The sequence below is a fragment of the Bos indicus x Bos taurus genome, chromosome X (assembly GCF_003369695.1).
Source record: "Bos indicus x Bos taurus breed Angus x Brahman F1 hybrid chromosome X, Bos_hybrid_MaternalHap_v2.0, whole genome shotgun sequence".
Taxonomy (NCBI): domain Eukaryota; kingdom Metazoa; phylum Chordata; class Mammalia; order Artiodactyla; family Bovidae; genus Bos; species Bos indicus x Bos taurus.
Window position 1 is genome coordinate 78,013,058 of NC_040105.1, and position 12,622 is coordinate 78,025,679.

Genomic DNA, 12,622 nt, shown 5'->3' on the forward strand with positions numbered 1-12,622 from the left:
AAAATATATGTATGTAGCAAAACTATTAATACAATCCTGACAACCATAAGAATAGCTGTCCCCCTTTACCTTCTAAACAAACACAAAAGACCAACTACCAGACTCTATTGTGCTTACATGAGCCTTTCATGCATGTCATTGTTGATGAACATAACTCAATGACTCGAACAGCAAAAGTTCCTGGTTCCTCTGCTGGCACTGTTAAAATGGAAATCTAAAAAGCAGAAACAAAACATCAGACATAGCTGTTAGATCTCATTTTCATTATTTTATTATTAGAGCAAACTGAACATCTTTTTTCAAACATTCATTGATGTTTGAAAAACTTTAGCTGGTGGGATTGAATTTTAGAACAAAATTTGAAACATAAAGCATGCACATGTGTCAAACTATTGATATATTTATATATGATATATATTGCAGTCCTAAAATTCGTGGACAATAAATATTTCAAATATCTTTAATATTTATTAAATCTTTCACTTACTACATATTTTCAAAAGATGTGATTAATTACTTCATTTGTTCCAAAGGTTTAAACAATTTATTGTGCCCCCCCAAAAGGCACAATAAAGGTACAATTCATTATTCTGAATTGTATGCACTTCATTGTTTCAATCACAGCACATTAAATTAAATTTGATTATTCATAAGGGCTAAAAATAGAAGTTATAGAGTACTAAAATTTTGAAATGTTACCTAAAAAAAAAAAGTGCAAAGATACTAATGTCAGCATATACCAAATTACAGCTAAACAAATACCAAAATATTTCAAAATGAATGGCTTCAAATTAATTTAAGGACTCCATTAATATGCAGTATGCTGTGCTAGGCACCACTAATTGCTATACGGCTTTATATTTAAAAAACTTTAAATAATTGTCAGGTAAATATTTCTCTACAGAACCAAAAACTTCAATACCAATTCTCAATTTAATCTTCAATCTGAGGAAAATATATTGTTTTCTATAGGAAACACTGCCAAAAAATAAAGCCCTATTTGTACTTTTACCTGTGAGCATTATGTTTAGATTTTAACTGGCAACATCATATTGATAGCCAACAGAGGAAATGCTTTTAAGTTCTGAAAATAAAATTTGTTTGATAATCATGACCTTCTTATTATCACTACCTGTATATACATTTGGACATTTACTATGTCTCAAAAACTGTTTTCTCCATATTCCTCAGCTCCTTTTGCTGCTATGATAAAAAAATGTCATACTGCAGCATTAAAGAGAGAGGAGCCAGTAAAACATGGATCTAATGTTGTGTGCATGTGTGCTCAGTCATGCCCAACTCAAACTCTGTGGACTGTAGTCCACCAGATTCTTCTGTTCCTGGGATTTTTCAGGCAAGAAAACTGGAATGCATTGCCATTTCCTCCTTTAGGATTTTCCCAACCCAAGGATACAACTCACATCTCCTATATCTCCTGCATTGCAGGAGGATTCTTTACCACCGTGCCACGTGGGAAGCCCCTAATGCTGCATAATTATTATCAAACAATTATGACTAAAAACATGTATATAACTGAAAAGGTATCTTAAGGATTGGACCAACATCTAAATACTTCTTTTGATTCCGACAACTATCACATATAATCAGTGACCCCCGACCATAGTGTCTTTTGTCTCAACTCTTGAAAAGGTAAATATCTTAAATCACAGAGAGATTATAAAAGCCATCAAAAGGTAATTCCTTCAATCCTTGAATAACCCTTTCATAAAATTTACCTAAACCAACAATTAACTCTTTCCTCTAAGTTCAGTTCAGTCACTCAGTCGTGTCCAACTCTTTGCGACCCTAAGGACTGCAACATGCCAGGCTTCCCTGTCCATCACCAACTCTCAGAGCTTGCTCAAACTCATGTCCATTGAGTTGGTGATGCCATCCAACAATCTCATCCTCTGTCATCCCCTTCTCCTCCTGCCTTCAATCTTTCCCAGCATCAGGGTTTTTCCAATGAGTCAGTTCTTCACATTAAGTGGCCAAAGTATTGGAGTTTCACCCTCAGCATCAGTCCTTCCATTGAATATTCAGGACCGATTTCCTTCAGTATTGACTAGTTTGATCTTGCAGTCCAAGGGACTCTCAAGTCTTCTCCAACACCACAATTCAAAAAAATCAATTCTTCAGCACTCAGCTTTCTTTATAGTCCAACTCTCACATCCATACATGACTACTGGAAAAACCAGAGCTTTTACTATATGGACCTTTATCACTTTATCAGTAAAGTGATGTCTCTCCTTTTTAATATACTGTGTAGGTTGGTCAAAGCTTTTCTTCCAAGGAACAAGCGTCTTTTAATTTCATGACTGCAATCAGCATCTTCAGTGATTTTGGAGCCCCAAAAATAAAGTCTGTCACCATTTCCACTGTTTCCCCATCTATTTGTCATGAAGTGATGGGACCAGATGCCATGATTTTCATTTTGTGAATATTGAGTTTTAAGCTAGGTTTTTTCACTCTCCTCTTTCACTTTCATCAAGAGGCTCTTTAGTTCTTCTTCACTTTCTGCCATAACAGTAGTCTGTGTATCTGAGGTTATTGATATTTCTCCCAGCAATCTTGATTCCAACTTGTGCTTCATCCAGCCTGGCATTTAACATGATGTACTCTGCACATAAGTTAAATAAGCAGGGTGACAATATAGAGATTTGAAGTACTCCTTTCCCAATTTGGAACCAGTTTGTTGTTCCATGTCCGGTTCTAACTGTTGCTTCTTGACCTGCATACAGATTTCTCAGGAGGCAGGTAATGTGGTCTGGTATTTCCATCTCTTGAAGATTTTTCCAATGTTTGTTGTGATGCAGTCAAAGGCTTTGGCATAGTCAATAAAGCAGAAAGAGATGTTTTTCTGGAACTCTCTTGCTTTTTCCATAATCCAGTGGATGTTGGCAATTTGATCTCTGGTTCTTCTGCCTTTTCTAAAACCAGCTTGAACATCTGGAAATTCACGGTTCACGTACTACTGAAGCTTGGCCTTGAGAATTTTGAGCATTACTTTGCTAGTGTGTGAGATTAGTGCAATTGTGCAGTAGTTTGAACATTCTTTGGCATTGCCTTTCTTTGGGTTTGGAATGAAAACTGACCTTTTCCAGTCCTGTGACTACTGCTGAGTTTTCTAATTTTGCTGGCATACTGAGTGCAGCACTTTCACAGCATCATCTTTGAGGATTTGAAATAGCTCAACTGGAATTCCATCACCTCCACTAGCTTTGTTTGTAGTGATGCTTCCTAGGCCCACTTGATTTCATATTCTAGTATGTCTGGCTCTAGGTGAGTGATCACACCATTCTTTCCTCTAAGTCTCATCAATTTATTTATGATTCAAAAATTCAAAACGAGAAAAAAGAAAACATATAGGAAACAAAAAACAGCAGACCAGATATACATTTTAGACTGATCTCTCTGATGGCTGTGTAAGAGTACAGATTTAAAGGAGACAAGATGAGAGGCAGGACAATCAATTAGAAGGAAGAGGTGATGAGCTCTGAAACCAGAGCAGTGAGAAGAAGGATTGAGAGGAAAGCAGACTGGGGCAACTTCTAGGAAGTATACTGACAAGGACCTGGAGGCTCACGACATGTCCGAGATGGGAGCAGATGTTGGAAGGACGTCAGTGCTTTCATGGAAGTAGGAAGCAATGGATGAGCAGTTTTGAGAGGGTAGATGGTGAGTTCAGCTCTGAGTATGTTCAGTTTGAGGGGTCTTTGGGATAGATGTCCAGTAGGAATTTTGGCCTTTGGGCTAACAGTCCCAGGAGATATAGACATGGAAGGCTATGCAGAGTTGGAAACCGTAAAAGTACATGGAGTCAAGTGGCAAGCATGCAGAATAAGAGGTATGGTAGACTGTACTTAGAACCCTGAGGTGGCCTGATATTTAAGAGGAGGATAGAGCCCACAGAGGAAGTCAAGAGGAAATAGCCAGAGAGTTATGAGGAGAACCAGGAGAACAAAGTGTCATGATAGCCAAAGGAGTAGAGTTTCAAGAGAAAGGGAATTGTCAACACTGTCAAACATACCAGAAAATACTTAGGAAACAAAACCCAAAAATGTCCTGTGGTCCTGACTAGTATGAAGTTATTAATAAAATACGAAGGTAGAAGCCAGGTTGGTCTAGAAATAATGAGAAGTAAGGAGCTGGAGGCAGCAAGCAGAGATACCATCTCAAAAATATTGTAAGGGTAGGGGAGAGATTGGATATTAGCTGCAAATAAGTACAAACACAAAGAGCATTTTTCTGTTTTTTTTTATTTTAATTTTTGGAACAGAAAATGCTAATACATGTGTACAGGTTGAGGGGAAGGTACCAATAGTGGGGAGAGGCTGAAGATGTAGGAGATAGAGCAGGCATACAGGTTGGTGTGGGCACATGTGTGTGTCAAGGGCGCTTGTAAAAGGGATTGGCCTTGGATAAGGAGGGGAGCTCCCTCATTAGTCTCTATGCTTGTGTATGTAAGTTGTGGATGGTGAGGCAGGAGATCAAGGGCCACTGTGCTTTGGAGGTGTCCTTACTTTTCTCAGCAAAGTGACGGGGGAGAAGTTAGAGGGCTAAGGGTGGGTAAAAATAGTGAAAACTTAAGACTAGCTCTGAGGGGACAGGGAGCTGTTTGAGGCCAGTGAGGAGCTAACTGTTGGTAGGTACTCAGGGTTCTGCCAGATGAGGTTGGTGCCACCAACACTGTGGTTGTGCCAGTCTATCTGGTTGCAGTTTTCCAAATAAGCCCTTAGTGTTCCAAGTGTAGATCTGAGCTTCATCCAGGGATGGGACTTACCTCTGTGGGTACAGAAGAACATTACATGGGAATTGAAGGTTTTGAAGGAAGAGCAGTTCGTAAGACCTACCATGTGGTCTAGGACATGGAAAAGGAAGAGGGCAGAAAGGCGCTGGTAATCTGGGAGGAAACAGAGGGAACAAGGAACTGTAGGTCTCTCTTAACATGTCAATGAGCAGGCTGGGTGGGGGTAAAAGAATGAAAGAGTTGAAAAGATCAGAGCAGATTAATGTTACTGTAAACCCATGACCTCCAGACTCAGCTGTACCCCTCAACACTGCCCAGTCATCTGACCATGAGACAGGTCACTTTCCACGGTGATTATTTTACTCCTTTCCTTGAGCTCTGACCCATTCCCACACTCACACCCCCATTCTCAGGAGACGACCTCACCTTGTAATTTTTAAAATAAAATAGAACCCATTGGATGGGAACTCCCAAGACTACAAATGTTCCCAGATTCACTCTTTTTTTTTTTCTTTTTAAAAAATTTTTATTCTGTGTTAGTTTGATTTTTTAAATTATGAAAGAATGATAACACATTTATAGGAGATATGGAAAATACAAAGTTACATACAGTTCTACTTTATATTACAAATATTTAAGTAGATAAATTAAGATTTTTGGTTGGAGTTTTAATATTAAACTCTTAAAAATTAAGAAAATGAATATGCAGAAAAGTAGAAGGAAAAGCACCATGAACTAATTCACCATAATTAAGATTTATACAATTTTCACACAACAGCAAGATACAAATTCTATTCAAGTTCCCTCAAACTATAAACTAGGAGACACTGGAACATATCCAGGGACATGAAACAAGGTGCAAAAATTTTATAGTCTAAAGGTATTAAAATCACAGAGTCTGTTCTCTTATCACTGTGAAAATAGGCCAGAAATCAATATCAAAATATATTTGGAAATAAGCCACATATTTTTAAGCACAATGTGACATTTACCAAGAGAGATTTTTAACTTAGCCATTGAAAGCCTCAATAGTTAGAAGACTGAAAAAACACACATGGTGATTGCAGAGAATAAAGCAGATATAAAGCAGAGAATAAATGAGAAATTAATATCAAAATAAGAAATTAATATCAAAGATACTTAAAAAAAAACCCATGTAGGACCTCCCTGGTGGTCCAGTGGTTAAGAATCCATCTGCCAATGCAGGGGACACAGGTTCGATCCCTGGTCTGGGAAGATTCCACATGCTGAGGGATAACTAAGCCCATGCACCATAACTACTGAGCCTGTACCCTAGAGCCTGTGGCCCACAACAAGAGAAGCCACAGCAATGAAAAACCCATGCACCAAAACTAGAGAGTAGCCCTCACTCACTGCAACTAGAGAAAGACCACATTCAGCAACAAAGACCCAGCACAGCAAAAAATAAATGAATAAATACATAAAATTTACAAAACACGTATTTGGAAATTAAATGTCCATTTTTAAATGATGGGTGTATCTAAGAAGCCATAAAAAGGAAAATTAGAAAATATTTGTCACAGAACAAAAATAAAAAATGAATTACCAGAATTTGTGCATGCAGCTCAAGGTGTTCATGCATTCACCCTCTTATTTCAAAGTGTCACATATCCCATCTAAGGACAATGTTTCTCACCTATTCTCTGAATCCCATCTCCCCTAGCCTTTATCTGGACCTTGCTGCATGAGTTATCTTTCTTTTCTTCTGGGAATCTTCAACCTCTCCTCTGCTGGCCCCATTCTCATCAGCTGAAATATACTGTAACACTTCAAAGAAATGCCCTCTTCACTTCCACATCCCTCAGCAGAGATCACTGTCCTCTCTCTTGCTCTTCCCAGCTTAGCTTCTACAGAAGTGTCTTTTTTGCTCTCTTCACTTTTCTGCCTCTGTCACTCTTCAACCCATTCACAAAGCTTATGGTTTACTGGGAGATAGACAAGTAAACTGGCAATTATACGACAGTATGAAGAGTGCTACGATTTTACAACTTCTTGTTCACACTTGCCGTGCTGAACTGTCCTTCCTATTTATCTGTCTGTATCTGTATCCGCAGGCTTCCCTGGTGGCTCGGTGGTAATGAATCCACCTGCAATGCAGGAGATGTGGCCAGAAAAGTGGCTTAGGTGTTTTGCTTGTCCATCTCTGTTTCGTTGTGTGCAGGGGGCATACTCAGTACCCTGCTTTTGCTCCCAACACTCTGTGTTTGCTCCAGGCTCTTCAAAAGTGGCAGTTGGGTTTTTTGGTTTCTTTATATCTTTTGGGTCCAGAAATTGTCCCAACTGTGTATGAACACAGTTTAGTCCCATATAGTCTCTCTGTATTTTGCTGATCAAGAAGAGTTGTGTCCAGGTGCAAGCACTGCGGCAAAGGGTCCCAGGTCTCAGCCTGTCTCATTCCCCCTGAGGGATCTACACCCTTTTTCTTAAGGAGTAATCAGTGGTAAAGAATCTGCTTGCCAAGCAGGAGACACAGGTTTGATCCTTGGGTCAGGAAGATCCCCTGGAGGAGGGCATGGCAACCCACTGCAGTAGTCTTGCCTGGAGAATCCCTTGGACAGAGGAGCCTGGTGGGCTATAGTCCATGGGGTCGAAAAAGACTCGAACATGACTTAGCGACTAAACAACAAAAGACAATCTCTATCCTACAGACTGCAAGCTATGAGGGGACAGATGCTATCATGGTCAGCAATATCTCCTCAGAATCTAGCACACTGCCTGGCATGTGAAAGGTACTCACTCTCTGTTGAATGATTAAATGAAAGAATTTGCACTCACACTTAAAACTAACATATTTGTTTAATAAAATAGAAAGTTTCCAACTTAAGGAAATTTCAGAACCTATTTTAAGCAGTAGCATTCAAGCTAGATCTGACATTCATGCTTACTGAGTAAGCTGATTTTATCAGTCCCGTAAACTGTTGTCAGAAGGAGAAGGGGGCATTCTTTTGGAATTTACGTGTTCAGATTAAGGAAAAACCACAGGTATAAAGATTCCACTGATAGCATCAGTGGTTATAAGGAGGAAGAGGGTACCAAGATGAACCATGGTGATGAGGAAAGCCTGAATTGAAAATGTATGCTGATGCTCATTCACACGAGGCCCCTAACTGAACTTACCACCACTGCTATAGGACTGGTTACCATTAAGCCTTTTCCTTCAAGATTTTTGCTGTTGTTGTTGTTCAGTTGCTAAGTCGTGTCCAACTCTTTGCAACCCCATGGACTGCAGCATGCCAGGCTTCCCTGTCCTTCACTATCTTCCAGAGTTTGGTCAAATTCACGTTCACTGTCAGTGATGCTACCTAACCATATCATCCTCATCTTATCCAAGATTTTTAAATGTTTCTAAATGCTTTTCTTCCCATAATAATATAATTTCAATTTCATAGTTGTAAAAAAAAAAAACAAAACAACTAGGATGATTTCAATATTCCTAGAATAAATCTGTTACATAAGAGCAATTAGTTGTTCCACTGGAAGGGAATCTTTAAGAAACCAAAAGTATTACATAATTGCCATTATGTATTTTTAAAATGCATTAAATATATTATTAGCACATATTTTTAAAATATGTTTTATTTCACCTGTATTAATTTACAACATATTACCATGTAGATTAAGTTAGCAACATGTTACCAACGAGTACAGGACTAGAATTACCTGTTGATCTGAATCTGTTTTGAGAACAGATCTATCTGTAATCAAGATTGCCCTGGAGATCTGCCTGTAATGCAGAAAAGTTAATCAGTGACTAAGATTCCATGGATAAATCTCATTTATATAGCTACATGACCACCATAAGGTATGCTTGAAAGATTTTTTTTTAATTTTATTTTATTTTTAAAATTTACATAATTGTATTAGTTTTGCCAAATATCAAAATGAATCCGCCACAGGTATACATGTGCTCCCCATCCTGAACCCTCCTCCCTCCTCCCTCCCCATACCATCTCTCTGGGTCGTCCCAGTGCACTAGCCCCAAGCATCCAGTATCGTGCATCAAACCTGGACTGGCAACTCGTTTCTTACATGATATTTTACATGTTTCAATGTCATTCTCCCAAATCTTCCCACCCTCTCCCTCTCCCACAGAGTCCATAAGACTGTTCTATACATCAGTGTCTCTTTTGCTGTCTCGTACACAGGGTTATTGTTACCATCTTTCTAAATTCCATATATATGCATTAGTATACTGTATTGGTGTTTTTCCTTCTGCCTTACTTCACTCTGTATAATAGGCTCCAGATTCATCCACCTCATTAGAACTAATTCAAATGTATTCTTTTTAATGGCTGAGTAATACTCCATTGTGTATATGTACCTTAGCTTTCTTATCCATTCATCTGCTGATGGACATCTAGGTTGCTTCCATGTCCTGGCTATTATAAACAGTATTGCAATGAACATTGGGGTACACGTGTCTCTTTCCCTTCTGGTTTCCTCAGTGTGTATGCCTAGCAGTGGGATTGCTGGATCATAAGGCAGTTCTATTTCCAGTTTTTTAAGGAATCTCCACACTGTTCTCCATAGTGGCTATACTAGTTTGCATTCCCACCAACAGTGTAAGAGGGTTCCCTTTTCTCCACACCCTCTCCAGCACTTATTATTTGTAGACTTTTGGATCGCAGCCATTCTGACTGGTGTGAAATGGTACCTCATAGTGGTTTTGATTTGCATTTCTCTGATAATGAGTGATGTTGAGCATCTTTTCATGTGTTTGTTAGCCATCTGTATGTCTTCTTTGGAGAAATGTCTATTTAGTTCTTTGGCCCATTTTTTGATTGGGTCATTTATTTTTCTGGAGTTGAGCTGTAGGAGGTGCTTGTATATTTTTGAGATTAGTTGTTTGTCAGTTGCTTCATTTGCTATTATTTTCTCCCATTCTGAAGGCTGTCTTTTCACCTTGCTAATAGTTTCCTTTGATGTGCAGAAGCTTTTAAGGTTAATTAGGTCCCATTTGTTTATTTTTGCTTTTATTTCCAATATTCTGGGAGGTGGGTCATAGAGGATCCTGCTGTGATGTATGTCAGAGAGTGTTTTGCCTATGTTCTCCTCTAGGAGTTTTATAGTTTCTGGTCTTACGTTTAGATCTTTAATCCATTTTGAGTTTATTTTTGTGTATGGTGTTAGAAAGTGGTCTAGTTTCATTGAAAGATTTAAGTCATGATAAAAGTGTCACCTCCCCAAACCAAGTCAAGTTCTGCTTTAATCTTTTCTTGGCTCAGCAAAGGAGGATGTGTGACCTGCAGACAGATCCCAGCTAATGCAATGGAGTCAACATTAGGCTAGATTCCCCTCAAACCAGACCTTATAAGAAAACAGTGGTAACACACTGAATATATCTTTTGTTTGGTATACATTTGCATCTTACTTGAAGTACAGAATCATACAGAATTGTCAATGTAACCACACAGATGAATTTCCCTAAGTTTCACCTTCCCTTGCAGAGTGGCTGGAGGGGTGCCTTACCTGTATTGCACATGTGCACATGTGTTCTCAGACAAATAACTGTCTTCCACAAGGAAATGCTTAGAGATTATTCTCTGACCATACTGATCTATGATTGCTTTACATCTACAAAGAAGATAAGCAAAGAAAAAAGTTTTCATTGATGATTACATAATAAAGAAAACAAACAGAATCAGCTAGCTACCAATCCTGAATCTAAAATTAATTTGTGAGAAGATTTTAAAATTGCCCACAAGTACACATTTTTGACACAAAACTTAAACCAAACTGCAGAATATATATTCTTGTTGCTATTTTGAATTATTTTAAACTATTAAGTGTGGACTAGAACTTAAATATTTATTTTGAATGCTATTAATAGTAAGAGGAAAGTTAGGACAACTATTATGCTATAAGCTTTTCTAATGTTTAGGAACATAGAAGATTTTTCTTTGTTTAGAAAATAGGCTTTTTTTTTTTCTTAACAGATCTAAGAAAAGGGGGAGGAAAAGTTGATTAAGTATCTTGTTATATTATTTACAGCCTAATAAAGCCACTATTTACAGCCTAATAAAGCCACTAAAGGCTTGTTTTTCTGTTAAGTGTCGCTTTCTCTTTTGTTCAAGAATAGCTATTTTGCAACAAGTGTGATAATGTTTTAAACCAAAAAAAACGGGGGGAGGGATAGAGCTTTTTTAATATCTGTTTCCACTTTACTTCAAAGGATGATCATAGAAAGATTTCTTTCAAGTGCTGTTTTCAAATAAAGAAAACACTTATGCATGGACATTATCAGGTCTCTGTCATCTGAAATGTGTTGGGACAATGAATCATATAGAACCCTCCATTGACCTTCTCTCAATGTGTCTAGATAAAACGATGAATATTAGAATCCATCTCCTTTCAGTGCCACAAGTTATAAATGTACTTTATAGGGTTCATTATCCAAACTAATGGACTAAGGGCAACATCCTTGAAATGGATTTACCAGCACTGACAAAGACAGTATGCAATATTTCAGGAACTATATGCAAATGTCTGCATGTTTCCTATATATTTTTATTATGGAAATAACACAATTTACTTTGTCATAGCTTTCCTTTTGAGACTAGAATTATTTTATTTGAAAAACACTTATGTGTTACTCCTCATAAAATGCAAACAAGTAATTTCAAACTGATGTCATATTTTAAATATATTAGCATAAATTAAAATATGCTACCCTAAATAAGAGCTATTTTTTAAAAAGAGCTATTTGCCAGGCATAAAGGCATTAACAGTAAAATGACAAATACCCAAGACCAATAGTGAAAGGAATTTAATGCGTATTTTAATAAAGGCAGATTATGATATGCTGATATTCTTAAATAAATGGCATGACACTGCCATCAGGCTAAACTATATCTTGTGATGTTAGATACATATATATTTTTAATCAATTGACTACATATTAATAAATATATCAATATTTATGTGATTTTTTTCCCATATAACTTCTACTTCCTTTCTCTTCCTCAGTTATATTTCTATGCATATCGCCTCACATTTCATCAAACTAGAGCTCCTGCTTTATAAAATACTTAATTAACTAAAGTATTTCTATCTATTTTAAAAAATAAGTACTTAAAATCAGAAAGGCAAGTTAGTCTCCTGGTTTATGTTTTTATTAATTTTTTTTTTTCTTTTTCTGGACCATGACATGTGGCTTGTGAGATCTTAGTTCCCCAAGCAGGGATCGAACCAGGGCCCCTGCTGTGAAAACTGCAAACCCTAACCACTGGACTGCCAGAGAATTCCTTCAAGTCTTCTGTTTTAAAACATTCATATACAATTTAAAACACAAGGTACTTTGGCAAGGGAAAAGAGAAATCTGTTGATCCATCATGAAGCTTCAATCCCTATTTGTCCTGGAAACACTGACAAGCCTCTTTCTTACCTTTAACTCAGAGACTATAGAAAGTCAAGAGGGAATAATCTGGGCAGAAAAAAAGAGGCTGTTAAAATCTTCTGTATTTTGACAAGGATTCAGGTTATACAGATTTATCATTTGTCAACACTCAGGTAATGAACACTTAAGATTTGGGTACTTTACCACATGTAAATTTTACATCAGAAGAAAAAGCTATAAACAAATATTAAACTCTAGTTAATGATATGCATACTGAAGTATTTAGGGGAAACTGTACTGCTATCTGGAATTTACTGTGAAAGTTACTGTGAAACGGTGAATAGGTGAACAGAGGGATAAGTATTTGGGTAGACATATGATTAAGCAAGCATGTTGAAATGTTAATTGTAGAATCTAAGTTGTGGATATACAGGTGATCACCCTGAAATTCTTTCCATGTTGGTGTAGAGTTTAATATTTTCACCATAAAATGTTGGAATCAAATTGGAAGAGGG

The 12,622-nt window shown here is 37.4% G+C and overlaps 1 protein-coding gene across 3 annotated transcripts in view; it reads right to left on the reverse strand.

Annotated features, from left to right (window-relative positions):
- The window catches only part of CHM (CHM, Rab escort protein 1), a 260,457-nt gene that overhangs the window by 71,116 nt on the left and 176,719 nt on the right, over positions 1-12,622 (reverse strand). For all 3 annotated transcript variants that reach the window (XM_027533285.1, XM_027533286.1, XM_027533287.1), the window contains 3 exons: positions 10,241-10,345; positions 8,432-8,495; positions 118-214 (listed from right to left, as the gene is read on the reverse strand). In XM_027533285.1, coding sequence (XP_027389086.1) covers positions 118-214; positions 8,432-8,495; positions 10,241-10,345 — 266 coding nt within the window. The remainder of the gene's footprint in view (positions 1-117; positions 215-8,431; positions 8,496-10,240; positions 10,346-12,622) is intronic.